Source organism: Passer montanus, unplaced genomic scaffold (assembly GCF_014805655.1).
Source record: "Passer montanus isolate IOZ18808 unplaced genomic scaffold, ASM1480565v1 scaffold13, whole genome shotgun sequence".
In the NCBI taxonomy this organism is placed as follows: Eukaryota; Metazoa; Chordata; class Aves; order Passeriformes; family Passeridae; genus Passer; species Passer montanus.
In genome coordinates, this window is record NW_024359832.1 from 5,845,786 (window position 1) to 5,873,606 (window position 27,821).

General features: G+C 42.4%; 1 protein-coding gene and 2 long non-coding RNA genes across 4 annotated transcripts in view; all 3 read left to right on the plus strand.

Moving 5' to 3' along the window:
- Positions 1 to 10,355: 10,355 nt before the first annotated feature.
- LOC120497511 lies at positions 10,356 to 11,243 on the plus strand. Its single transcript, XR_005626521.1, has 3 exons — positions 10,356 to 10,440; positions 10,758 to 10,854; positions 11,222 to 11,243. It is a non-coding gene; the product is annotated as an uncharacterized LOC120497511 (long non-coding RNA).
- Positions 11,244 to 11,854: 611 nt separating this feature from the next.
- LOC120497498 lies at positions 11,855 to 13,461 on the plus strand. Its single transcript, XR_005626519.1, has 4 exons — positions 11,855 to 11,983; positions 12,374 to 12,456; positions 12,774 to 12,870; positions 13,242 to 13,461. It is a non-coding gene; the product is annotated as an uncharacterized LOC120497498 (long non-coding RNA).
- A 7,432-nt stretch (positions 13,462 to 20,893) lies between these two features.
- Positions 20,894 to 27,821, plus strand: part of RBM47 (RNA binding motif protein 47) — a 76,395-nt gene continuing 69,467 nt past the window's right edge. The window contains exons 1-2 of one of the 2 annotated variants that reach the window (XM_039699042.1): positions 20,894 to 20,995; positions 21,151 to 21,291. Coding sequence is in view for 1 of the 2 variants with exons in the window: in XM_039699040.1 (XP_039554974.1) it covers positions 22,335 to 22,363 (29 nt within the window). In the remaining variant the exon portion in view is untranslated. Of the gene's footprint in view, positions 20,996 to 21,150; positions 21,292 to 21,939; positions 22,364 to 27,821 lie in introns of those variants that run through there. The other variant, XM_039699040.1, reaches the window with a different exon arrangement.

Below are 27,821 nucleotides of genomic sequence, written 5' to 3' on the forward strand. Positions count from 1 at the left end.
CTGGCCAATTCTTGAAAATAATTAAGACAATCTAAGTCAAAATTCATAAATATTCAGTCAGATTTATACTGTGACAAAATTTCACCACACTGGATCACACATCAGCTCTGTAATCAAGGCAAGGCTCTTTGCTGCTATTTAATGTACTGTTATGCCAGATGAGAAACCAGTAGTGCTTCCACACATCACTCATTTAGCAAAGCTGTCACTAACTGCATGTGACCAGGAGAGATACCCTGGGGCAGGGAAGGATTCTTGTGTCTCTGGGTGCACTTGCTTCTCATCTCTCTATGTACATTTGGCATGTTCTGTTTTCTAAAATGGCCTCACCTTCATGTGACCATCTCATGTGGCTTAGCAGGAGAATCCATGCAGCCTTTGTGATGGGCTGTAATATACAATGCTGAGGTTCTGGGTTGCTGTGGAGGTTCCCCCAGAACTCAGCTTCATTTATCTTCCAGATGGCGTCCCCTTCTCTGCCAAGACATCTCCCCTGGTTGGCAGCAGTGGCTGAACTGCCAGAGCTGAATGACAGCTGCTACCTAAACTAGAATCAAACCAACAATTTGCAGGAAAAGCATCCTGTTCTGAGCAATCAGATTCCCAGTTTCAGGAAGAATTATCTGTGACACCTTCACACTAAGGCATGTGCCAATTTTTGGGTAATGAACATGGTTTCTTGCCATTCAAGACTTCCAAAGATTTCCATTTTATGGATAACCTAATTTGCTACATATGGGGAGGGAAGGCACAGAATTTCTGAACCTGTGTTTCCTGATGGTGGTAGACTTAACATGTGTTCTTTTGCCATTAAATTGTATTGTTAGCTTTATTTATCTTCTCAGCTTTTGTATAGGATGTTGCAGGGTTTGTTAAAAGGCCTTTGCTACTCGGTTGGATGTGTGAATCCATACTACAGCTGACTTTGAATGGATTACTTCTCTGCATTCACAATCTATCTTTCAACAAGCAGCACAAAAGAAAAAAATCCAAGTAATGCTGATGGTTAGAAATTTCCCCTGTTGTTCATCAAAAATAAGCACATTGTTAGCTTAAATCCAGCTGAGAATTTTGAGAAGAGTGGAGAGAGGCTGCAAACCCCTGGTTAAAAATAGAGAATACTTTTTTAAAGGTTAAAAAAAGGTTTAAATATAGTTTTTGCAGATATCAGAAGGAATTTAAGAAAGGTGCACTAGATCTTGTACAACTTGTGTTTTTCTTCCATTGAAGTTTCCCCACATGCTTTACAAATGCTTGCTTTAGCTGATGAATTTAAGACTATTATTCAGTACAATGTGTTTGCAAACACTGGAAGGGAATGTTTTTCTCCAATGAAAAGGGTTCTTTCACATAGCTGTGTTTCCATTCTTTGATGTGGGTGACGTAATCTGTACCTAGTTAGTGCTTTGGAGTGTTTAAAAAGTGTTTAAAAAAAAAAAGAAAAATCTTCTATATTTTCTATATATTAGATCCCTTTTATTCCCTTACAAGATGCCAAGAACATAAACAAAAGCCTGTCTATCTATGAAGAGAGCTATCAGGCCAAAGAGGGTCTCACTGAGCCTTTGTTCACCTGTTTGGTTTGTCTACAGCCTTTCATGCGAGTCGCATTTCTGAAAGCTGTTGTTCATGTTTTATGGGAATGGCCAGCTGGTTGTACTGGGTTTGCGAAATGCCTGCAGATAAAAAAACACGTGATCATTTTAAAGGCTTTTGTAAAGGAGCTACCTTGAGATCTAGCCCAAACTGACCACAATCCTTTGCACTTGGGGCTTGAGGCTCAGCATGTCCTGTGCTGTTCCTGTGGTGTTTGGGAAGGCACAAAGTCTGGAGTTCCCTCTGTTCCACCCTTCCTCCCAGGGATTAGCACTTAGCAGCAGTAACTAACCACAGAGGTCTTGCAGAGAAGGCAAGCTCTATAAGCACTGTTTGCATTTACAGCACAACCCCAGTTATGGCAAAGGAGCTCAGCCCTCTTGGTTTTGATTGCCATGTCACCCAGATGAGTTATGTCACCATTATATGATACAACTCATTATGAGGAAGATAAGGTTATTCCCCTGTCACCTGAAGTCTGTGAGTTATATTGTTTCTGCACAGCACTATTAAGTCCAGCTTGCTAGACTTGCCTTAAATAGCCATGCAGATAGGGATTTTGAACAGTTTTCTGTTGAATAGAAAGGGTTTAAGTTTGAAGGGTGTTCTCTGGCCTCAGCAATGCATTGTCAGAGTTCATATTTCTCTAAAGAGCTCAGATTCAAAGGCAGCTGGTGCTTCTGAGCAGCTCTGCATTGCCATCGAGGTAATACATCAGTGCTAATACCCACACTCAAGATCAGATGGGGTCATGGACAGGAAAAGAGAGCTTTTAGCTCTACATCTACCTCTTCCAATTCTTTCCAGACAGCTTTGTTCAGCTCAGAGCAGGAAAACAGGAGATCTGTCCTATCATTTCATACTGTCTCATGATGGACTTCATGGGATGACACCATGGGGACTCACAGGGAATAACCCTAGGGCTAAAAGGCTGTTGTGTGTCCTGCCAGAGGGTTTGAAGGGATATGGACAGCTTCAGGGAGTGGTGGGTGCTCTCAAGGATGCTCTGCTTGCTCTCTCCCTCCAGTCCTCTACAGACCAATTTTTGAGCTTGTAACCTCTACACCCTTTCCCTTTTTTCCCCAGTTTTGGTTTGGGGTTTTGTGGATTTGGTTTTTGGTTTGGTTTTTTTATATTGTTTTGGGCTTTTTTTTAAACCCTTTCCCTTCTGGGAAGGGCTTGAAGGTTTTGTTAGAGCCAGGAGCAGATTAAATGTTACACTGTCCTGGGTGCAGCCAATGGTTGCTTGGAGAACCTGGGAGCTTGGCTGTGACCCAAAAGATCTAACCTGCCTGGAGATAAGGTGCTGGGCTCCTGGGGCTGGCAAGGGACCAGAGCATGGTAAAAGCTGAATTGCCCAATCAGGCTGGAGGGGTAGGATCTCTGCTTGCTCTGGTAGAGATGGAAGGAAGTGGCTCAGCTCTTTTGGAACTTACTAGTTCTGTCAGAAATTTTACATCCCAAGAGAAGTGTGATTTGTGTTTCCTAGTAATAGTTGGGTGAGCAGTGTGAGAAAGAACACAGGAATTTTCACACAGCAGCTGTTTTATGGGTTTTCTTGGGGTTAGTAATGGCTGGGATTTGGCCCATGCTTTTGAAACCCCAGGCCAGGACACACAGAAGAAAATCTTAACAGAAGGATTTATCCAGAATTACTTTTTCTTTAGTTAACACAACTGAGATCAGCTCCCAAACATGAGATTTCCATAAGCAGAAGATAACCAGCCCAGCTGAGGAGTTGCACTGGAGATGTCAAGTTCAGCTGGAAGAAGTTTATATCTGGACATTTTCAGTCTGCTGAAACTCAGGAAGAAAATTTCCCATGCAAAACATTTGAGACTCTTAGCCTCAGACTATACTGCTGAATCTTGATGTTCTTTGAGACATTTGAAACTACTTGGGGTTGGAAAATATATCTGCAAATTGTAGGTAGTCATGTTTGACTGTGATGGACTTTCAGTTCTTGTAGCAGCCACACATACAAGTGGAGTATAGCTTGTGCCAGTGCTTTGTGCTGGAGTTCAACTGGTGCTGTCTTCTGCCAGGCCCCACAGCTAAATGTATGCCCAGCTATTTAAAACACTGTAACAGTGGTTTTAAATATAGGGGGGCATTACAACAACTTTACTCGGCAGTTTTCTGCAAATAATAGCCACTTTATTAAAAAAATTCCAGATCAGCTTACAGCTTAACCCCAGTCATTGACAACCATTTATAATAACAAACATCTACATTTCAGGGAATGGGACTCATGCAAATTTTTGAAAGATCAAACTTGTGGCTGACATATTTTTTAAAGATCTTTAAAATTAGATACCTCAGATATCCTTGCAGAGTGAATTCAAATATAAAAGGTTTTTTAATCCTTCTGCAGGGGCTGCATTGGCAGCATGACCAAGTCTTGGCCAAGCTTGGGAGACTTGCATCCCCTCTATGCTTCTGAGCCTGGGGTGACTGCCCCTGTGCTGAGGGGTGCAAAGCAGAGATCCCACAGTCATCACTGGTACAAGTGTTCATCTGTCCCTCAGCCGCAATGATCGAAGAAGAAAAGCCTGAAGATTGCTCTTCCTCCACCTCCCAAAGGAATTTTTTTGGCAGGTCTGGTTATTTCATCCAGACATTAAATAGCTTTGTTTTATCTTCTCCCCATCACTGCCAAAAGTTCTGAATACTGTTGTGTGTCAAAAAAGTTTTTCTTTAGACCTCAGATAATTAAAATAAAATAGCAATCATTAAAACTTCTTTTAAAAGCTTAAAACCTGTGAGCTGAAATAAGCTGGAGATTTATTCATTTTTAAGAAATGTCTTCCCCAGTTGACAGGAGTTTAGAAATCTTCTTCGGGTACTTCCAATCTGTCCATCTCTTAATTTCTTTACCAAGAATTGAAGTTAATAAATGGAGAAGACATTCATTTTTTCCACACACAAAGACTCATGTTTCCACACAGTCGCAACATCAACAGGGGCAAATTTTTCTGGCTTCACAATACAAAGCCAGCCATCCACATTAGCTTAGAAACCTGGCTGCACTTAATGCTCTTTCTTTTTTCCAGCAAAGGCTCATTCCTGAAAACATCTTGTTCTTTGAATAATGGCCTTTTTTTGGATGATTTTCTTTGATGGGCCTAGGCTTGGCAGGTTGCTAGTGCTACTGGGTACCAGGCTTTCCCCTCAGGGACTCTGCAGTGGGTGCATTACTGGTAACTGCAGCAGTTTGAGTCCATCATTTTATTTTGAAATTTTCAGAAGCAAAAGATGTTGCTCTTCCCACAGTTTTTCCTGTTGAAGTCTGTGGAAGATTAGAAGTAAATTCACAAATGTAGTTCTTCCATTACAGACAACAAAAACCCCTTTTGAGGAAAACTTGAAACCACATCAATATTGCTGTACTTAATCCCTCAAATAATTTTGCTAATTAATAAGTAATTTAAAGAAAGTTTACATCAAAACTTAGGTACTAGGGTATTACTATGCCTGCATACTTCAGGTTTACATGCAGCTGCTAAAATATACTTTTGATCATACTCTGTAACAAGAGTATCAGGCTGGTCATACAGCATTAGGTCTCATGTAAAATAAGTCTCCTAAACCTTATGGTCATAATCTTCCATTTTGCTTATAAATCAGTTATAATGGTGCATTTCACTTTTAATTTTTTATGTTCTTCTGTTTCAGAACTAGGACAGCAGATAAATGTAAAAGTATCTAAAGGAATCCCAGTTCCATCTCCAACTGTCTCTTCATAAATGATTGCATATGCTGACAAAATACATTCTGTGACCTTCCTTCTGCATTTCTTATTTATAAGGTTTCTGGAGATGAACTCCAAAGATACATTTCTTATTTAGAAAGAACAATTTTATTGAAAGAGCAAATAATGACTCTGAACATTTGCTTATTCCAAAAATGTGCTTTTTCACATGGGATCGCAGGACCAGTCGCTCCTCTACAGCAGCAGCAAAGCAACCTTTCTTGCTGTTAAATTATTACATCTTCTCTCTGCAAAGTTCACCAGAGAACTGCAGAGGGAATGAAGGGACAGTGACAGAGGTGGGGTGTACAGTGTGAAAAATGCAAAGCAATACCCAGGAGCAATTCTGGTAGTCAGGGACTTAATGGTCTCCTCCACTCCCAGTGCACCCCCAGATCCTGGCTCTCCTACTGGAGGCCAGCAGTGGTTGCCCCTCTGGCCTGGGCAGCATGGTCTGACACAGATTTCTAACATGCCAAGGAGACTAAAACAGAACATTTCCAGAATAGCAAGGTGGAATGATTCACAGATACACAGCTCCACTACATCATCAATTATCCCAAGTGATGCCCATGTCTCCTACATTTAATATGGGATTCTGTGCCACTCCAAACAGGGGTTTAAAAAATGGCCAGTACAAGACAAATTAAATTATCTCTCTAATTACTTCTGGAAAGCCAAACTCCTCGTCTGACACTTTAAAGCTTTATCTCCAGCTGTGTCTTGGCGTACCTTCTCTGACCAGGCTTGCCTATGCCCTCCTTGGGTATATTCTCACCATTCACTAAAGGTTGTCCCCCAAAACACGCCAGTGCAGCATCCCGTGTGGGAGCAGCAGCTCAAGAGCCTCTTGTCTCCCCTCCATTTGCCCCTCTGGGCTCTGCCGGGCTTTGCTCCAGTTCTGCTCATTCCGGGGATTCAACACTGTCTGCCGTGAGGTAGCTGTGAGTTTCCCGAGATTACTCCCAACTGTGGGAATTGTCCCAAAACATCTCTGCTGTTGCGACTGCCTTAGCCGGCATCTCTTTAAAATGCGGGCTCCAGGTGATTGACTTCCAAGTAAGAGGAGCTGAATGGGTTTAGACAGATTAACATTCTAGCAGTAAGTGGCAGTCATTCCAAGGAGCTAAATCAAATTCTCAAGTGCTCATTAGCAACAGGAGAGAAAGAAAAAAAGAAAAAGAAAAAAAAAAAGAAAAAAAGAAAGAAAATAAAAAGTAAGGGGGAAAACTAGTTTGAGAGCATAAAAAGAATGACCACATAATGGAGACACTTGGTGGAGGCTGTTTTTTCATTAGAGTTTTTCACCGATGGCCATCTCCCTAAACCACCGGTCATGGGGTGCTGCTGCATGGCATTTCCTTGCAACACAAAGCACGAAGGTGCAGCTGCCCCGGGTCACTCCAGGTTCAGAACCAGCCCGGTCCCCTCGGCTGGCAGCATGTGTGTCACCGTGCGGCGCTGCGGTGGCAGCGGGGGGACAGCTACCGCAGCTGCTGTCTGCTGTCCAGCCCTGGAGGGACTGCTCTGCACCCTGAGGAACGAAGTACAAGTCTGCTGTGATGAGTTCACTCGGGTCATCCAGGGCACTTCGTGTGCTCGTAATAATTTGTCTGTTTGGAGTGTCCTGATGGGACGGAATTGCAGCAATCGTCGTGAGGGGGAGGCGAGGCGGACGCTCACCTCTTAGCAGTCCGGGCAAGAATTGCCGCTCTGTCTCGGGGCGTGCGGGGACAGCGGCTGCCCCGCGGGCTCCGAAAGGTGCCCTGGCGCTGGCACTGCCGAGCTGCCGGCGGGGCAGGGGCACAGGGGCCCTGGGCGCTGTCCCCGCACGGCCGCCCTGGCTGCGCTCCCGCCTGCGGCAGCCCGGCCCCGCCGCCCGCCCGGGCACCAGCGGCAGGGCGAGTCCTGGTCCCAGTCCTGCTGGTGAGCGGAGTGGTTTACGTTTATACAAAATATTTACGGGTTTTTTCTCGAGCTTGTTTTCCTAGAGTTCTGCAAATCATGCAAACAGATTTTTGCAGTTTAGGCAGTTGCACTGCAGAAATTCACCTGTTCTCACTAAAATCATACCAAAAGACATAAATAGGAAAGATGTGAAATTATTAACAACTCATCCCGTAAAAGTAAAACCAGCTCTACCTGAGTGCAGAGGGAAGTCCCCATTTAACTTTTACATTTCAGAAAGATCAGAGGCAAATCCTGCCTCAGGTTCCCTTTGCCGCTTGATTTACTCAGAGAAATATTTTCACTGCTTTCCACACAGCACTAATGAGTTTAAAACTCAGTGGGTTCACGGCAGCTGAACGGCAGCAAGAGCACAACCCTGAGCTGTACCCAGCAACAGACTCGCCTGCAGGAAAGGAGGAAAACCCAAAAGCACTCTACAGGCTTGAATGCTTGAAGAAAAGTTGTCTAAGGGTTTGGGTTTAAGTCAGGCACCCACACCTGGCTTTGTACACATCAGAGTTCCTGATGCCAGCCCTCCCAGGTTCTGCTTGGCTGCTGGCTCGTGCTGCTCCATTCCCTGCACTGTCCACCTGCTCTGCAGAGTGTGCTTTGCCTAAGTGAAGCTCACCCTTGGCACAGGAGCGTGATGGAAAGTGCCTGGGTGTTCTGGCAACAGAGTCAGCATTAAGCCTGGAGACAGTTGAATACATTCCTTTGACCGGCACCCACATTTTTCAAAGCCTTTTAGAAAGCGGCTTTCACTGAAAAAAGAAACAGCAGTGAAGAGATCAAGATGTCAGGAAATGCTTTTGCTGACTTGGTGTGAAGAAAATATTTTTCTTATCCAAAGCAGGAGAAGAAGCTGAATAAGTCACTTGACCTTCCTTCCTTTCCTCTCCTTACCCTCCAGGCCTTCTGCCTCTGCAAGGGATCTTTCTTCAGCCATTTGCCATCCTGTCTAGCACATTTGTTCATTATTTTTTCCCTTACACAGTCAGCTCTTTGGTCTATTCAAAACACCTCTTGATTTGCTCCTACCTTGCACTGATGGGCATGGCAAAGTCTTCTGCTTGGATCCACCACACACACAGTGATTATAGAATTTTGCTTAAACAGTAGCGGAAACGATAGCAAGCAAGTTTTCTTTCTGGTATTCTGAATCTCTCTGCTATAGTCTCAACAGTTTACAAGCTGTAAATTTGTGGCTCTAAGCCCATTATGCTTGAAAGCACTGCATACTGCAAAAATTCGTGCAGGAATTTGAGTCATTTTGCTAGGAAGTGTCATGCATAGCTCTCATGATCACTATTACAAAGTATGATCCTAATTAAAAGAAACCCAAACCACAAAAAGCACCTTTGTGTTCAGAATCCTGATAGTTTGCTAGTGCAAATTATTGTTTGTTTCCCTTCTCCTCTGGATTTCTTTGATCCTCTAAGCCAGCACAGGTAAGGAGCAGAAAGCTGGATCTTTTTTTTTTTTTTTTGCTATATCATGCATCTGCACTGCAGGTACAGTCCCCACTGCAAGCACTGTGTGCACAACATAGTCTCCAGCCTCATAATTAACAGTGATGGTTAATGGCAAAGTATGTCAGAAACTGTGGGAATAACTGCTCATACCTTAAGGAAGGGGGATGGACAGGATGACCTCTCAAAGTCCCTTCCAGCACCTGACTCTGTGACAACACAAAGCCAAAAGTCCTCCGGCTTGTTTTTCTAGTAGTCAGCTCTTTTCAGGGCTGCAGCTAACAGCTAGGAAAAAATATCCTTCCATCTGCAAGCAGAGCTCATTGATAGGTATGCAAAACTCTCCTGCCATGTAAAATTTTAATAAATATTTGTTTATTTTCTTCCAATTATTACCACAATTGTACTATGATGCTAGCTGCTAATGGCAGGCTCTCTGTTCAAAATTATGCTTTTTGACAGCTGTAATGTATGGATCTAGAAATGGTGCCCCAATTGCAGGGCATGTCTTGTTAGTTTAGAGACTTCAGTCCAATGATACATAGTAAAATTAATAACTTTTTACCTGTTTCAATGGAAACAGGTTTTGACAGCTGTAATGTACGGATCTGGAAATGGTGCCCCAATTGCAGGGCATGTCCTGCTGTCTTGTTAGTTTAGAGACTTCAGTCCAATGATACATAGTAAAATTAATAACTTTTTACCTGTTTCAATGGAAACAGGTTTATATTAGAGAAGAATGGAGACACCATATCTCAGAGATTTAGACTTTTGCAAATCCATTTTTATCATTGCTCTTCTACCTTCCACAAGAAAACTAGGAACAACAGCACACAAGTCAATGAAACTTTCAATTTTTAGTAAAGATCCTTTCCTTGAAAGGGGAAAATTACTTCACCTGGTGAACCTTTTCATGATGCTAATGTGATGGCGTGAAGTGATGCCACTGCAGTAGCTTGTGGGCGTGAAGGGTTTGTTCCCAGGTGGAGACCATTCCTTGATAACTGGGCATTTCCTCCCCTGGTGGCTCAGGGGCTATTTATGCTGAGCAAGATGGCTCTGGCCAGAACTATATTTTGGGAATGCACACATGGTTTCTTTGTCAGCTCAGCATCAGCTTGTATTAACAAAGTGGCAGAAGATGGGAGAGAATAGGGTCAGAGCACTCCACGTTTTTGTGTGGCTTCTGTCTGTTTCTCAGGTGCTCAAAACCTTCTTCTAGATTTCTCCACTTGCTCCTGCACACTGGGTAGAATCTATGATTTTTTTTTTCTACCTGCAGTTTAAACTGGTGAATTTTGGGAAGAGCTGCAGCTGGGTGAGGAAGGAAGAAGGGAAGGGAGGAAGGACCTTGGCCATTGTAGTAGAAAGTGCTGCTAAATAGCCAGTCATATCAGCATTGGCTTGAGGGAAGGTGCTCCTGACTCTGTGCCATTCCTCTCCATCACTCCTGCTTAAAACAATACCAGTAGATATTTTGGCTGTGTCAAGGTTATTATTAGCAAACCACTAATTACTAAGCTAATAGAATTAAAAGAAACACCCCACAATTAAGGCCTATAAAATTCATATAATCTCTCTAATTTTGTAGGAGCAGTCTGACAGGGAATGGCAGAGCCCCATTACATGGCACAGAGGGTGGCTGGGTTCCAGCTCGTCAGTGTAAGTCATCAGGTCTGTGGCAACTTGTATTTCTTACTGCTGTTGCTAAGAGGCTATTTTAGGGTGCACAGATTTATTTGACCTTCACTTACTAAGACCAGACTAAGCCATTAGATTTTCTTCTGGTGAATCCCATTAATTAATCTGCCAAATATTTCATCAGAGTCTGTAATGGGAAAAACTACAGAAAAGCTAATGTTTATTATGGTCACTAATGTAGTTTATCTTACTGGAGAAAAGATACATCTGGATGGACTTGGTCATGGATCAGGATCCTGTTATGCCAAATGCTGCCAAATGCGGATCACATCCCATGTTTTTCCCCACAGAACTTATCATCTGAATAGACTATGTCAACAGATCTTCCTTACAGTAGAGTACACCTGGACTGGAAAGATGAAACAGCAAGAATTGCCTTTTTTTGTTGTGAGTTATACTCAAAATATAGAAATATAACTTTAAAGTCATACTTATTTAAAAGTTAAATGAACTGTGTCTGTGCCCCTCTTTGTGTCTGTGTTCCAAATTCTTCCACTTGCCATGTTATGTGTAATCAGAACTCATAGTTTTATTTTGATCTTGTTCTTATTCATGAATTGGTATATGCAGTGCTAAACATTTGTTTCTAGATTAATTTTTTAAAGAACACTGAATTACTTAGAATGTTGCAACTAAGACTAAAATAAAGCATGCAGTTTAATGTGCTACATCTTTCAAGCATATACAGTCTGCACTTTTCACATAGGCTGGATGAATTTTATCTTTACACTGTACATTTGTAATTAATTTTCAGCTGTGGAGGATTTACTTGCTCTCTAGAACCGACTTGTTTGAACTATCAAGTTAAGCTGAAAAGATGCTGTGAAATACTGAAAAAATGGAAGAAACAGAAACATGCAAATGTTCATTGTTAGCTAACTGCAGGACACTGCAAGTAAGGAAGTTAAGCTGATAAATATGCTTTCTGTATAACATCTCAAATCTGTGTTGAATTGTTCATCTTGCTGCTATGAATCTGAAGGGGCTGTTAAGTGCAGGCATCTTCTTCAAATATTGCAGCAAGACACCTTGTGCTGCTGTTATATGGTAACCAGTTATGAAATGATTATCATGGAAATTTTCAAAGCTGGATTTCAGTACTACTCAGAGTATTCCTGCCTGAGCTGGTAACAACAACAGCACACAAGTCAATGAAACTTTCAATTTTTAGTAAAGATCCTTTCCTTGAAAGGGGAAAATTACTTCACCTGGTGAACCTTTTCATGATGCTAATGTGATGGCGTGAAGTGATGCCACTGCAGTAGCTTGTGGGCGTGAAGGGTTTGTTCCCAGGTGGAGACCATTCCTTGATAACTGGGCATTTCCTCCCCTGGTGGCTCAGGGGCTATTTATGCTGAGCAAGATGGCTCTGGCCAGAACTATATTTTGGGAATGCATACATGGTTTCTTTGTCAGCTCAGCTTCAGCTTGTACTAACAAAGTGGCAGAAGATGGGAGAGAATAGGGTCAGAGCACTCCAGGTTTTTGTGTGGCTTCTGTCTGAGATGTTTCTCAGGTGCTCAAAACCTTCTTCTAGATTTCTCCACTTGCTCCTGCACACCGGGTAGAATCTATGATTTTTTTTTTCTACCTGCAGTTTAAACTGGTGAATTTTGGGAAGAGCTGCAGCTGGGTGAGGAAGGAAGAAGGGAAGGGAGGAAGGACCTTGGCCATTGTAGTAGAAAGTGCTGCTAAATAGCCAGTCATATCAGCATTGGCTTGAGGGAAGGTGCTCCTGACTCTGTGCCATTCCTCTCCATCACTCCTGCTTAAAACAATACCAGTAGATATTTTGGCTGTGTCAAGGTTATTATTAGCAAACCACTAATTACTAAGCTAATAGAATTAAAAGAAACACCCCACAATTAAGGCCTATAAAATTCATATAATCTCTCTAATTTTGTAGGAGCAGTCTGACAGGGAATGGCAGAGCCCCATTACATGGCACAGAGGGTGGCTGGGTTCCAGCTCGTCAGTGTAAGTCATCAGGTCTGTGGCAACTTGTATTTCTTACTGCTGTTGCTAAGAGGCTATTTTAGGGTGCACAGATTTATTTGACCTTCACTTACTAAGACCAGACTAAGCCATTAGATTTTCTTCTGGTGAATCCCATTAATTAATCTGCCAAATATTTCATCAGAGTCTGTAATGGGAAAAACTACAGAAAAGCTAATGTTTATTATGGTCACTAATGTAGTTTATCTTACTGGAGAAAAGATACATCTGGATGGACTTGGTCATGGATCAGGATCCTGTTATGCCAAATGCTGCCAAATGCGGATCACATCCCATGTTTTTCCCCACAGAACTTATCATCTGAATAGACTATGTCAACAGATCTTCCTTACAGTAGAGTACACCTGGACTGGAAAGATGAAACAGCAAGAATTGCCTTTTTTTGTTGTGAGTTATACTCAAAATATAGAAATATAACTTTAAAGTCATACTTATTTAAAAGTTAAATGAACTGTGTCTGTGCCCCTCTTTGTGTCTGTGTTCCAAATTCTTCCACTTGCCATGTTATGTGTAATCAGAACTCATAGTTTTATTTTGATCTTGTTCTTATTCATGAATTGGTATATGCAGTGCTAAACATTTGTTTCTAGATTAATTTTTTAAAGAACACTGAATTACTTAGAATGTTGCAACTAAGACTAAAATAAAGCATGAATTTTAATGTGCTACATCTTTCATTCAAGCATATACAGTCTGCATTTTTCACATAGGCTGGATGAATTTTATCTTCACACTGTACATTTGTAATTAATTTTCAGCTGTGGAGGATTTACTTGCTCTCTAGAACCGACTTGTTTGAACTTTCAAGTTAAGCTGAAAAGATGCTGTGAAATACTGAAAAAATGGAAGAAACAGAAACATGCAAATGTTCATTGTTAGCTAACTGCAGGACACTGCAAGTAAGGAAGTTAAGCTGATAAATATGCTTTCTGTATAACATCTCAAATCTGTGTTGAATTGTTCATCTTGCTGCTATGAATCTGAAGGGGCTGTTAAGTGCAGGCATCTTCTTCAAATATTGCAGCACAGTTTAATGTGCTACATCTTTCAAGCATATACAGTCTGCACTTTTCACATAGGCTGGATGAATTTTATCTTTACACTGTACATTTGTAATTAATTTTCAGCTGTGGAGGATTTACTTGCTCTCTAGAACCGACTTGTTTGAACTTTCAAGTTAAGCTGAAAAGATGCTGTGAAATACTGAAAAAATGGAAGAAACAGAAACATGCAAATGTTCATTGTTAGCTAACTGCAGGACACTGCAAGTAAGGAAGTTAAGCTGATAAATATGCTTTCTGTATAACATCTCAAATCTGTGTTGAATTGTTCATCTTGCTGCTATGAATCTGAAGGGGCTGTTAAGTGCAGGCATCTTCTTCAAATATTGCAGCAAGACACCTTGTGCTGCTGTTATATGGTAACCAGTTATGAAATGATTATCATGGAAATTTTCAAAGCTGGATTTCAGTACTACTCAGAGTATTCCTGCCTGAGCTGGTAACCCTCTCTAGGTTTCAAGCAGACTAGACAGACAAGCAGAGTGTTTTTAGATTTCCTCCACCCAGTTTTGAGACTACACCCATCGAGACTACTCAGTGCAAATCCAACTCTTATAATGGCTTACAATTCAATTATTTTTTCAACAGGATGTGGGGGTTTTGAGTGTTTTGTCTTTCTCTTAAAAAAAAAATTAAAAAGAGAGAGAGAAAAGAAAAAATATTGTGGCCTCAAGTATTTTCCTGTCACAAAGCCTTCTGTTCCTATTTCCCAGATAGGTGTATGGATTTTTTGTCATGTTTAATTACTCCTTCTGTCCCCATTGCTAATGCTTATCTTTCCTAGTAGTCTGCATACTCTTTTTTCCTTCTGCATTTTAATATCTTTTAATTATTGTGTCCTTTTTGGAGGGTAAGAGCCATGGAGCTGGATGCTGGCACTTGGTGTTTGGGGTTTACTCAGCAGTGGGAGAGGGCAGCAGCTGCCCAAAGCCTCGGATGAGAAAACATGTAATGTTCAATCAAAGGTGTTCAAGGGCCCAATCTTACTTTTCATTTTGCCCTATCATGACAACATGAAAATATTTTAGGGAATCATTTCAAAAATTAGTTTGAGCTCATGGAAGTTGGTTTCTGACATCTGTCTCACACTATTGAAGGAGCCCCTGTACCAGAATGGGTGTTAAAAACAAGAATGATCTCTAAATTTGGTAGTGACCCAGAACTTTGATGAAAGTCAAGGCAAATGTAAAGGTAACCATAATTTTCTGCTGAAATTTGTCTTTGGGCGTATGTTCTCCCAGGGTTAGATGATCAAGAACATGAAAACTGAATATTTTTACAAAAAGTATTCTTTAAAAGTATTCAAAAGTTTCAGAAAGAGTTTTAAACTGAAAGAGAGTACATTTAGACTAGATTTTAGGAAGAAATTTCTCACAATGAGGGTGTTGGGGCACTGGAGCTGGTTGCCCAGAGAATGGATGAGCCATCCCTGGAGCAACCTGGTGTATCTAGTGAAAGATGTCCCTGCTGTGACAGGGGTTTGGAATTGAAGATGGTCTTTAAGGTCCTTTGCAACCCAAGACATTCTACAGTGCCTTGATTACTCCTGGGTGGGTAGACTGGAGACAGCTGAGGGCTCAGAAGCTCCAAACCAAAGCACAGAACAGAGAGGAAAAGCAACAGGTTACGGCAGTGCAGGTGAACAGTCCTACCGAAAGCCTGTGGAGGAGCCTTCTGATTTAGATCATCTGTTGCTGAAATAAACTATTTCATGATTATCTGATTTTTTCTGCATCCAGAAAATTCCTGGGTTTGTTGCAAATTGCTAATTAAAATTAAAAAATAAAAAATTACCTGGCTATTTAAGTCAAAAAGAAGATCAGTGTTTATTATCATAAGGCTTATGTTGTACATGAGATCTTGTGTATCTGGGTGACGTTCCTGTTTGATGGCTTCCTTTTCTGCTTTATAGTCCCACAGCCCGTGTCCTACGTCCTGCTGGAGTACTTCTGTCCATTGGAGTGTGGAAGGGGTTCAGCTCTCACCATTATTTTCAAGTCCCTGAGTCATCTGAGTCCTTTTTTGTTCTGGTAACCACCCATGGCTATTACGGGATGTGTGTGAACACCCTCTCCCTCCCACAGTCACAAACCTTCCTGGTTGTTCCTCTGACCTCTTCTCAAGCTCACACCCAGCCAAGCACATAAATGTCTACATGCACCACAGTGATATCTGATGCTGTCTTGGCGGCCTCTCAGACCTCACTGCTTATGTGAGCTGAGAGACAGAAGTGAATTTAGGCCATGTCTTTCCTCTCCTCCCCCTTTTTACAAGGATTAATAAATAGCTGGATTCTTGGCTTGGCTTTTGTTCTGTTCTTAGGTCTTGCTTCAGTACATAACGATAATTTCCTGCTGAACTGCTTCTGCTGCACTTTGCCTGTTTCACTTCCCTTCCAAAAGAAGTGACTTTAGAGTAAATACCGGACCAGAACAGTGTGACTCCCAGCCAGGGTTAAATCTGACCACAGAGCCTTGTGATTTTACCCAGCTTCTGATTTCACCAGCAATGGCTTCCAGTTTTAGGCTAAAGTATCTTTGCTGTGAGGAGAGCGCCCAAGTTTTCAGCTGCAAATTCTCAGCAATATGCAAAGAAGATAACCTGTGCAAACTGTCTACTCTTGTGAGCTGCAAAGCTGTGAGAGCAGGGTAATACTACATTCAGAGTGGTTTGCCCTTGCTTTTTCAGGTCCTCATTTTATTATGAGGACTGGAAAACCACTTTGTATGTGTGAGAGAGCTCGGCACAACAACAATGGAAATGACATGACTATTACTATTTCTGTGCTGGAGGTGCTGCTGTCTGTGGCTCTGTGAAAGCGTGGAGCTCTCTTCCCTGCAAAGCTTTAACAGAATCAAGAGGGAAGAAGAGCAACAGCTTGTTGCATTACTCTCTGAGTTGTGGGTTTGGTTGAAGGGTTATGTAAGGGCATGTTTGCATATAGCCAAGGTGCATCGTGCAGACACCCCTGAACTAAACCACCTCAATATATGCCTCTGGCCAGAAGCCCCCGAAGGCTATTTGCTAGCCAAATGCAGCAGGAGCACATGGCATGTATACCAATGTGTCCTGAGTGAAGGGATGACATCAAAGAGAAACAGCTGTAGCTGTGACACCCCCAGGCCGGGCTGATGGGCACAGAGCCCCTGGCAGCTCGCAGGCCCTGGGCAAGGTGTGGCTGCACCTCTGCTGCTGGGGGCTCCTGCACACAGCAGATGCAAACCCACTGCTTTGTGCCCGCTCTCACAGGTGTGAACAGCTGCACAGCGACCTGAGCTGGGGCCTGGAGGTGGAGGGGAGTTACTGCAGTGAGATGAAGGGCAAAGAGAAGACAGCAGCTTCAGCATGGCCAAGCAGGCAGCAGAGTTTCTGCCAGGGCCAGGTGAGGGCACATGTCCAGGCTTGTCATCCCCATCCCAAAACACAACACTGGGAGTCTCGCTGCTCTCACAACAGATAGCCTCTAGGAGCAACTCAAAGAAAAGACAGCAGTGGCTTTACTTCCTTTTTTGAGGGGGGATTGTATTTGGTGTGAGGACAGCACGGAAGAACGCATGAAGTTACTTGTAGAAAAGCAAATATTACCATGACTTGGGCTGGTGCTGCTGGAGCTGTGGAAAGACACTGCTCTCACAACAGATAGCCTTTAGGAGCGACTCAAAGAAAAGACAGCAGTGGCTTCACTTCCTTTTTTGGGGGGATTGTATTTGGTGTGAGGACAGCATGGAAGAATGCATCAAGTTATATGTAGAAAAGCAAATATTACCATGACTTGGGCTGGTGCTGCTGGAGCTGTGGAAAGACAGAGGCAAAGCACTGAGATGGAGGCATGAATAAGGGCTGAGAAATTAAGCGTTTAAATTAAAGCCTGAATCTGAAATGTGTGTAGAGGAAGCAGCTTTTGAGAGGGGTAGGATGGCCAAACCAAGAGGAAAGCAAGAGGTACAGACTGGAAGGAGATGATGGGGGGACCACAGTGACAGAAGTCACAAACAGACTTCATGCAAGTATCAGAAAGAAAACAAGATCTTTCTGAAGAAGAAGGTGCTGTGTTACAGACTAAGCACATTGAGATCTTTTACATAGGAAGGAACACGATTTCACAGACCATTATCAGAAATGTTAACTCTCCAAACTTCAATTGGGAAAAAAATCAAATGCTGCATGATTGCAGACTTATTTACAGACTCTTTGATTACTGAACTATATTCAAATGTTTAACCTGTAGTAGGAAACATTTTGTGTTATAAAACTTAAATATAAAACTTAAACAAAATTTAGAGTTGAAGTAGAGGCTTTTTAATTTTTGACAAAAGTACAAGTGTTCTACTTCTCCAATTACTTTTCTGATAATTAGAAATTCATTCTTGAGTAACATACTCTCACTTTTTCATAGTTTCCCAATTAGAGAGAGGGGGGAAAAAACATTTTGCCATAATCTCCTTAATGAAATGCAGTCACCAAACTTTAAACATGCAGTTTTCTTGCTGCAATAAAGTCAGCTATTGGGCAGGAGTGACAAACTCTACAATAGGTATTTCACATAACTGATAATACAGTAAGCCATATTCAGAAGGAAAAATTGCAGTTCAGGAGACACAGCCCTCCAAAAAACATCCCAAACCTCCTGACATTTTTTATTGCAATTTTAAGATCAGTTTTGGAGGACACCTTTCTTAATCAAATACTATTGCCTTTAAAGATTAGTGTTCACAGCCTAATCATGCTGCACTTAGCTTAATTTGCTTTGCTATGGTCTCATTAAATTCTTTCTTTTGGTCAGAAACCCTGCCATGGCTTGGCAGAGAAACAGGAAATTTCTTCTTCATGTTGCAGGATTGCGACTGCTCTTTGATTTTAACACACAGACTGGAGGGTGCTGCAGCAAATTACATGTGGGTCACTCATTCCTTCCTATGCAAGGAGCTCACAACCCCTCAGAACACTTTGTCAGCTGGACAATTGGGACAAAAGGGAGAAAAATCATCCTTGTGTCAAAAATGTCTCAGATTGCCATTTTATCAGTTAGATCTAATGTTTAATTTTAGCTTACCTGAAACCTCAATGATAACAATTCCTACAACTGATTGTTGAAGTTGCTTTTATCCTATCTTCACTTGTGATAGATTCAGCATTTGGTGGTCAAGAAGAGACTTTCCTGAATTGCTACTCTCCTTTGTGCTGAGAAAGTGCACTTAAGGAACAACCTGGCAACATTACCTGTTATTTGATCTGGAATCTGTGAATCAGAGTAAAGCACAAGCAATAAATAGTAGAGTATTTGCACTATTGTTTTGCTGGTAGATGAGAAATTTAAAAATTGCTTTCTTCACCAAAGTTTGGAAGTCCATGAAAAAGTGGTGAGCAGATGTGTCATGATCATCCCTACACCTGCAGGAGTATGCAGACAGATGTGGTACCTTGCAGTCTCACCTGGGTCCATGGAATGTGTCTCCTCACACAGGTGGTGAGCAATAAGGAGTATTTAAATTGCTGGATGAGCTACTGCCAGGGATCAGATCTAACCAGACAACCTCTAGTGCTGTCATGCACTTCATCTGCAGCTGACCTGAATTAAGAAGAAAGTCAAACTCTTTCCTATTTTTGGTATCTTCCAAGGAAACCTATTTGCATCCTGCACCAGAAAGGCATGAACTGGCTTTCAGAGGTAAGACACACAAGCACATGTGCAGAGTCAGTAGAACAGGCAGAACTACACTTTTAGCAGCATACCTTAAAATAGTTGACTTTACCCCAGTGGTGCAACCATGGCTTTTGGTAGTATGCCTGTGTTCTGGACATGCAGGACAATGCACTCACATGTCTTTCCATTTTCTGTACTAGCCATTGCAGTACAGAAATGCTCATTTAGAAGTAATCTGTACATGTTGGCAAGGAACTACTTCTGCCAGAAAAGCCAATTTGCTCCTCTAAATGGAGCAAATGGAGCATAGGTTCTCTCTGCTTGAGATGGATTGCCTGAGAACTTTGTTGGCAAACTTATCAGATGAGGATTCTATGGAAAACCTCCCTTTGGGTGAATGGGTTATGATTTTAAAGAGCACTAAATACTTAAGAGGTTTTTGTACCACTAAACCCCTCATTATTTACTATTCTGGACTATTTTTTCTTAAAGAATTTAACTGCGTAATATTTGCTGCTAATGCTGAACTCCCATTTTAATTCACGTATTTTGCAAAACTTTTCTCCATGATTGTTTGCTGATTAATGCAGGTAAGTTCTGTAAGATTTGGTTTTGGTTTGTGGGGTTTTTTTGGGGTTTTTTTTGTGTTGGTGATTGTTTGGGTTTTTTGGGGGGTTTTTTGGGTTTTTTTTTTTTTTTGTGTTGGTGGTTGTTTGGGTTTTTTGGGGGGTTTATTGGTTGGTTTTTGGGGGTTTTTTTGTGTTCTTGATGCATTTATTAAAACTGGAATCACATGCTTTTATCAACTTTTGAATTGCAATAGTTTGGAGAGAACACACTGTTAACTTGAACTTTGCAACATTTGACTGAACTTTACATATTATACCAATAGTAGTTTGATTAATTGGTTTCTACCTGCAGCAAAACTCTCTTAGGGAGTGAATGTGGATTTGTTTAGGTAAAACCTGTGAGAATTTTCTATGTTTGAAAAATAATACAATTAGATTTACAGTTGTTTAGAAGGACAAACTGCTTTTAAAAAGTATAGGTAATATCACAGAAAAAAGGCAGCATAGCAGGTACCCAGCTCTGAATAAGTCTTTTAGAAATTTAGAAGCATTAAGAAGAATTCTTAATTAAGAATAGCTAAGAATTAATTAAGAATAAAAATAATGGGGTTTTTTAATTATGAAGAATTATGGAAATAAATTTCTTTCACTTTGAGCTCCAATATTACTTATTCTTTAAAACTTTAACTTGCAGGACTTCTAATCTACTGTTGGAGACTTGAATTATCCTGGATGAAGATCCTCTGTCTACTCATCAGTTACAGATGTTAATTGGGGTGAGGGTCATGATACTAATCAGCTGCACAAATGACCTACATGGGGAAACAAATAGGTGAATAACATCTCCAGGTCACCACTAGTGGTAAATATTGCTCTGTTAAATATTTGCATATACAGATGGAACATCGCTTGTTCGTTTTGGGATTTTTGTTGGTTGGTTAGGTTTTTGCTCTCCAGAAAAAAAAAAAAAAAAAAAAAAAAAAACCACCCAATACCAAAAACGGTTGCATTTGAACAAAAATTATTGAAGGGAGAAGAAAAACTTTTTTTTTTTTCTGTTTCATGACAATGCTAGCAGGAATTACTACTTTTAAAAAAATCTGCTGGTGTGTGCTTCCTGTTCCAGTTTGTTTAGTCACAAGTCTGAGTTAGATCTCTCTGTTGGTTGGTTTCATTTACTATAAACAGGTCTTGTGCTTTGTTTCAATACATCAAAGCCCTTAGCCAGGCACAGACAGGTAAAAGGGGGTAAGAAAGTTTACAGTCTTGCTTCATTGTTTCTTTAAGCGTTCCAGACAACGGTCAGAGGGATCAAGCGGAGTTTAAAAGAAGGCTTCGTTGTTGGGGGTTTTTTTGTCAATATAAACTGGTTTCTCTTTTGTTCCTTTTCTAGAAACCACATGTAACTTTAGGTCAGAAAAGTGTAAAATGTGGCACTTTTTAAACCCGCGTTACCGCTGCCCTGGGGTAACTCGATCAGGCAAAGGTGCAGGCTCCTCTCCCTGCTGTGCTGATGCCTGCTGCCGTCCTTCAGGTGAGTACCAGAGGTTTATTTTCTTTTCAAATATCCATCCACCTGAAGGAGGCAGATGGCGGAAAAGGATATTTTCTCATGACTGACACTGCCAAAAAAAAAAATCATCACTGTTTTATCCCTTTAGAGATAAACGCGAATCACTCCCTCCCACAATATTTTTAGTAAAGCTGCTGTAAAAGTTTGCTTCCTTCCAGCTGTTACAGATAGATACAGTCCTTGCATCTCTTCAGGTTTTCTTCTCTGGGTTTTGGGGCGTTTGTTTTTTTGGATTTGTTTGTTTGTTGTTGTTGTTTTGTTTCTGTTTCTGGTTTTGTTTTTGGGGTTTGGGTTGGGTTTTTTGCTCATTTGTTGGGGGAGGGGTTTGCTGTTGTTGTTTTTTGGGGTTTTTGTTTGTTTGGTTTGGTTTTTTTTAATCTGCCCCCTTAAAACAACAGGAATGCTGGCTGGCCCTCAGCCAGCCAGAACTCAGCAAGCAGGGTAAAATTTCAGTTCAGATTTACGGGAAGGTGTTGGGAGTAAAAATCTGGTTTGGTGAGTTTAAGGCAGGGAGTAGTCCGGAGACAACCTTGCTACTGTGAGTGTGGAGAGAAAGAGAGGAGGGGGGGAGGAGGATAATAAAAACCACCCAGGCTGGAGATTAGAGACCAATTTTTCCCCTGTCCGAGTTTCAGTGCGTGTTGCTGAGCTCCCGCAGCCTTATCGAGTCTGCGGGCAGAGTGCCGGGGTGCAGGAGCTGCGCGGTGCCGGCAAAGAGCTCAGCGCCCGCTCAGCGCCCTGGAATGTGCGGCTTAGGGCAGGGGCTTCGGCTTAGCTGGTACTAATTGCGAGTTTTAGTGCTCAAAAACTCTGTTAAAAAGAAAGGAGGAAAAAAAAAAAGGCAGCAGAGAAGCGAAGAGCCAAGAGAGCAGGAGAGGGTGTTAAGACTGGGAGAGCTGTTGCTCCAAGCAGCAGCGCAAGGAGTTGCTCAACTCTCGCTTGGCAGCGCGGTAGGAAGGACAATGCGTTAAGGTCGCTACCCCACAGCGCTGCCGCTGCTGCGAATGGTGCTGGGCGCTGAGGTGGGCTCCAGGTAGGTACCGTCGCTTTTCGGTCTGCTCTGCCCTTCCTCCCTCCTTAGCTGGGCATTGGATTGTACTCACTCTTCTGTGATTGGGTTGACAATGTAAGCGACCAGAAGTTCACTCAGAAAATACATTTGAAAGTGTTTTTAGGGGGGAAAGGCAAATGGAGAGAACTGCAGAGGTTTTCGGTGGAGTTTTGGTGACTCTTTCCAAGTGACAGATTTCTGGTGATTCTAAAGAGAGATGACAGGTGAGAGGCAGGTACTAAAAAAAGGACAGATTGAGAAGCGATTTGCAGATCTGAGAGTTTTAATTTAAAATATCTTTTTCTCCATGTCAAAGAAAAAGCACAGCGTGACTTGCCTAATGTCTTTGGAGTCAATTTCGGAAGTAGTGTTGCGTTTCATGGCTGTTTTTTCTTTTTGAGCACTTAAAATGCTGTAGTTTGTACAGACCACAGAGCCGTGGCACAAGTGACAGGGAGGTGACAAGAGGACTCTGAGTCTGCTGTCTGCCAATCTGTTATAGACATTAGCATAAGAATGGGATCTTATCTGTGAAAAGTTTCTGAAGACCATTTAGAATACATGTATCCATGGGGAGGTCAAGCATCTTCTTCACTCTGAGATATGCGTGGTTAGGGTTCATGTTAAAAGAAGTAGCAGATTTAAAATTTTTTTTAGAGGTAAGGCTCATTTCTTCTCAGGAGCTTGAAATAAAACTTTGAGCTAAAGCCAATCTATTGTAGTGGTTAAAGATGGGCCGGGACCTTACAGGTCGCAAAATCCCTACTAAATTTTATCAGGCTCAACTGGGCTGACCTGGCAGGAGGCATCAGACGGGGCTGAAATGAGCCGCCCGAGGCTAACGCAAGCCGAGTATCGGTGCCCCGATGTGTCTCCCAGACTGCACAAATGATAATTTGGACAAGACTGCAATTATTGTCTCCCAGTGCGGCCGAGCTCACATGACGCGGGAGGGGAACCGCGCGCGTTTCGCAAGGCGGGGTGCGGGATGCAGGCGGGGTGCGGGGCTCAGGGTGCGGGGTGCGCTGCCGGTGCGGGACGCGGGGTGCGCTGCCCCCGCGCCCGGGGCCAGGGGTCGCCGCGGTGTTAAGCGCAGCCTGGTATACAGCTGGAAACCGGGAAGGCAGCGTGTGTTCTCAGAGAGGAGGTGGAGATAAGGCCGGGAATGGGCCGCTGCTGGTGTCCAGCAGGCTCGAAGCTAAAGCGAACAGGCTGCCGTCTGCCAGATAAACGGAGACAAACACTCCTTTTGCACATTCGCTCTCTCTCCCGCCACTCCCCTGCATATTCCTGTGCTGAGAGAGGTTGTTCTCCTGGCTTCTTTCAAAGCTGTGCATGCTGCCAGAGCTGAGGGCAGCTGTTCCCACCTCACCTCTAGCCCAGGGAGAGCACAGCACCCTCTTCTGCTTTTGGGGTCTGACCTCTGCTGAGACACAGGCTCCGGGCCCTCAGTGTTGTCAGGGAAATATTTGGAGTTTTTGGACTGGCATACTAATAATTTCTGAGTGCTCCTGCTGCAGCTGAGGACGCAAAATCTTTCTTTGAAGTTCTAGAAAATAAAAGAATGTGCTGCCTTCAATGCAACGGATTTTTTTAGAAATGGAAAACATTGTGATAAAAATATTTAGTATAGGCAGCGGAGAAGGTAGAGCCTTCAGGGAATACTGTTTCTGTGTCAGTTTGGTCTGAACCCTCCATCTTGCATGGCCCTCACCTGGCTGGCTTCAGCAAAGCTATCCCTGGCACTGGGGTCTGCTTTTGCAGCTTCCCACATTTTGGAGTCTTGGCTTCCTCCACATGGCTGAGCCCCCTCACTTTGCTGTCACTCTGTCAAATGCTGCACCCTCTTCTGTGAAAGCTGTGAGAGCATCTGACAGCTGAGAAGACCAGGGCTACCCTGGAGTGGTGTGAGAGTACCTGTTGGGTTATCATAGCAGCCCACAGCACTCTGCAAACTCCAGCAGAGGTGACACCACGTTTATGGGTGAAACAAAAAGGTAGTCTTGGCTTTTTCATTCAAATGGCCCTGATCACTTGTGTGTAGTTTCCTGAACCAATATTGCTGTGATTTACTGAGAAATTTAGTAGGGGCAAGTATGTGCTCTTCTTGAATAAACATGGCCAGATCCTGTTCCTGTTAAAAAAAAAGAAATCAATGATGAACATAAAGGTGAACATAAAAATCAGGTTTGCTTTGTAGCAAGGAGACAGAAATAACAGATTAACTGTAAAGAGACTATCTCCATGCCTGTATATGGCTGTATGCGGTTGCCTTGTTTGTCATGAAGTTCAAATCTCCAAATTACCGATTACTTAAACCAACAAATCCTTCCTTATATTGTAGTCACTTTGAAATTTGTTTCATAAGAGAATTTTTAGGCGCAATTTTCAAGTTTGTAAAATGGATCCCGTGAACAGGATATTTTTGTCTGCTCTCTTAGCAGAGGGAAGGACTCTGACCTTTATCTTTCCAGTATGAGGCCTAAAATAATATTTCTTTCTGCTGTAGTAATTTCTTTTCAATAAAATGCTTCTGGGTACACCTAGCTCTTGCCAAGATCAGGAACATCTCAGTAGCCTTGCTGAGACAATGCAGGCTTTGTATAGCTATGGCTGGTAGGGCTTTGGTGACACAGTAAACTCAACAGAGAAAAGCAACTTTTTAGTAACTGCAGAGCTGACTACCTGATACTTGAGGACATTTTTGTCCTTTCCAGGCTTTCATTTGCCCTGATCCCAAGTAAGATTTTATTTGAAAAGAAGAAAGAGGTTTCTCATATTTTTAAGTGTGTTTTACAAAATATGCTTAGAATCTGGATGTTATCTTTTGCTTAGGTAGGTCATAAAGCTGAGACTGAGTCAGCACAGATGGGCTTATTTGCCATGAGATGGAAAGAAACTACAAAGGCTTGAGAATCCTCAACCTATAATAATGCGACAACAGTAACTTTCATGTATTTCCAAAGGGAGAACAGCTTAACCAGCCTCTAAAAACTGAGAGGCTTTCTATCCTATTTTCCAGTGTGAGAGCCATTGGAAGGTTTACTCTGGAAAAGCAATACCCCGAGTGATGTAGCTCAGAGTTTGCTTTCATGTTTTGGCCTTTGAGTATCCAATGGATGGGCTGGAGTTGTGCCATAGAATTAAACTGAGGTGCTGCTTCTGCCTTTTTGTCTTTTACCAGAGAAACTTAGCTCCACCACAAGTCAGGGTGTAGGCTGAGTTTCAGCAAGTTGAGTTCCCAGTAACATTCAAGATGTCATTCATGATTGCTGTGTCACAGACCTGGGATTCCTGACCTGGGTGTTTCTGCTGTGTGGACCTGCTCTTACAGGCAGAGCAGAAGGGCTCTCACTGCCATGTGGGGCTTATGCACAAAATAGCTGGTGAGAGGCAAGAGAGGGGATGGATGCAGGTGGAGCACAAGGAAATGGTGAGGGGTCAGCTGGGTGCAGAGCCAGAGCAGCACGCCAGCAGACTGGCTGCTGTTGGGCTAGCTCAGCAGCAAAGGAGAAATTTTAGAAGGAATTTCAGAGAGGTGAGCAAAGATCCTCTGCAGCTATGATCAGGGAAGCAGTCCCAGTGAGGAATTATGAAGGAAAACAGAAGGGCATACGATGAGAAGTGTAAAGTGGGTGTTCATAAGCTGCAAAATACACCTGGTTGTGCTATTCAGCTCTGCCTGCCTAGGCAAGTATTGTGTGTAAGGACGCCTTTTATTTTATTTGTTAGAAGATGGAAAGAGGATCAATAGGAGCACAGAAAATGAGCGGCACATTCAAAGCTATGAAAATTACTCTTGAAATAACATTTGGAATATAAAACAATGGATAAAGATTTTAGCTCAACAGTGGATCAAATTATGAAAGAGCAAAAAGGAATGTCACCATTCATGAGCTAATGTGAGGGTGAGACTCCAGGGAAGCATTTAAGTTTTGAGGGCAGATAAATTAGGCAATGTCTTTGACATGCATGCAGAAAGCATCCAGAGGTCTTAGCTGTATCTTGAAAGAAAGGCTGCCCAAATAAAAATTGTGTCCTGCCTGCAAACAGAGCAGTATGGTCACTGTGGAAAGGAGAGAAAAGAGACTTTGGGTAATCCTTGAGAGGTGGACAGTATTAGAGCCTCTGCTTTATCCACATATAGCTGGAAGTGATGGCTGGGCTTTCAGCAGACCTGAACCTTTCTAGCAGAAGAGAAACAACTGAGTGGTGTTGGTTGGGCTGGATATTATGGGGAAGAGAATCTAAGAAAATTGAAATGTAGGGAGAATTTTGCAATTTAACTTGGTATAGAAGTAAGGGCTAAAAGCAAAAGAGAAGTGACAAGGGTTGATGGAATGGAAATTGCAAAAAGGCAGAATGGTGGACATAATGGGGGAGGCTAATGGATGGTGCTGAACGGGACCACTTGAAGTCTAGTGCAGGAAAAACCTAGCAGTAGATAGCCTCTGGACAGTGCATGCCAAATAAACAGTCTTTTTAAATGAGGAAAAGAAAAGGATTGGGGCAGAAGAGGAACAGAATTGGCAAAATGTTCATAGCATGACAAAGGGTGACATGGGTCATCAGCATAAATCAGCAGCAATAAGAAAATGGGGAATCAAAACCCAAGGAGGAAGGTGATGGACTTGGGTGAAGGGAAGGCATTTGCAGGGCTGGGAAGAGAAGGGAAGGGAGAAAATGACAAATGAGCAATCCTTGAAAAGGGGAGGAGGAGGAGGAAGAAGTGGAGGAGGAAGGAGACAGGGGAGAAAAAGGTCAGCTCACTGAGTATGATCCCAAACTGAGATGAGAAAACCTGAGACAGAGGTGCTTCATTAGGGTTTGAAAGCTGTGCTCGAGATTTCAGGACTTGTAAGGGTGGAATTGTGAATAGACTGTGGCTAGCAGGGATTTAAAGCTGGAAGTTGTGCTGGGGTGACAAACAGAGGGTATGAGGTGTGAGCAGTATGCAGGGTGCAACTGTGGGAGCTCTTGTGGCTGGGGAGGGAGGAAGAGACAGAGCAGGGAAAAAAGCATGAAAGGCAAGGAGGGAAGGTAGAGTCAAACACGATCATGCACGCAGGGACATGTCCTCTAGATGTTTTTGCAACAAAAGAGCACGTTCAACTCACCTCAATTAAATATTAACATTATTACCATGACTTAAGGCCATGTTTCTGGCAGTAAAATTTCTGTTGACTGTATGCTGAAATTTCACCAGAGTTCATACACTACTATTCACATTCTAATGTGTGTTAGTCCTCACAGGAAGCACTTCACTGTCATTAGCATTTTCATTAAAGGTAGCACTAATACAGCGCTGGAAGCTTACAGGAGCTTAGTTACAGTAAAGGCTGCTAGCAGACCTAGACTTAATTGGCGAGTGCATTCAAACTTTTGGGACTGCAGTATAGTCCGTGGCTCTTGAAGATCTATTCTGTCTTTATCTTCTTGG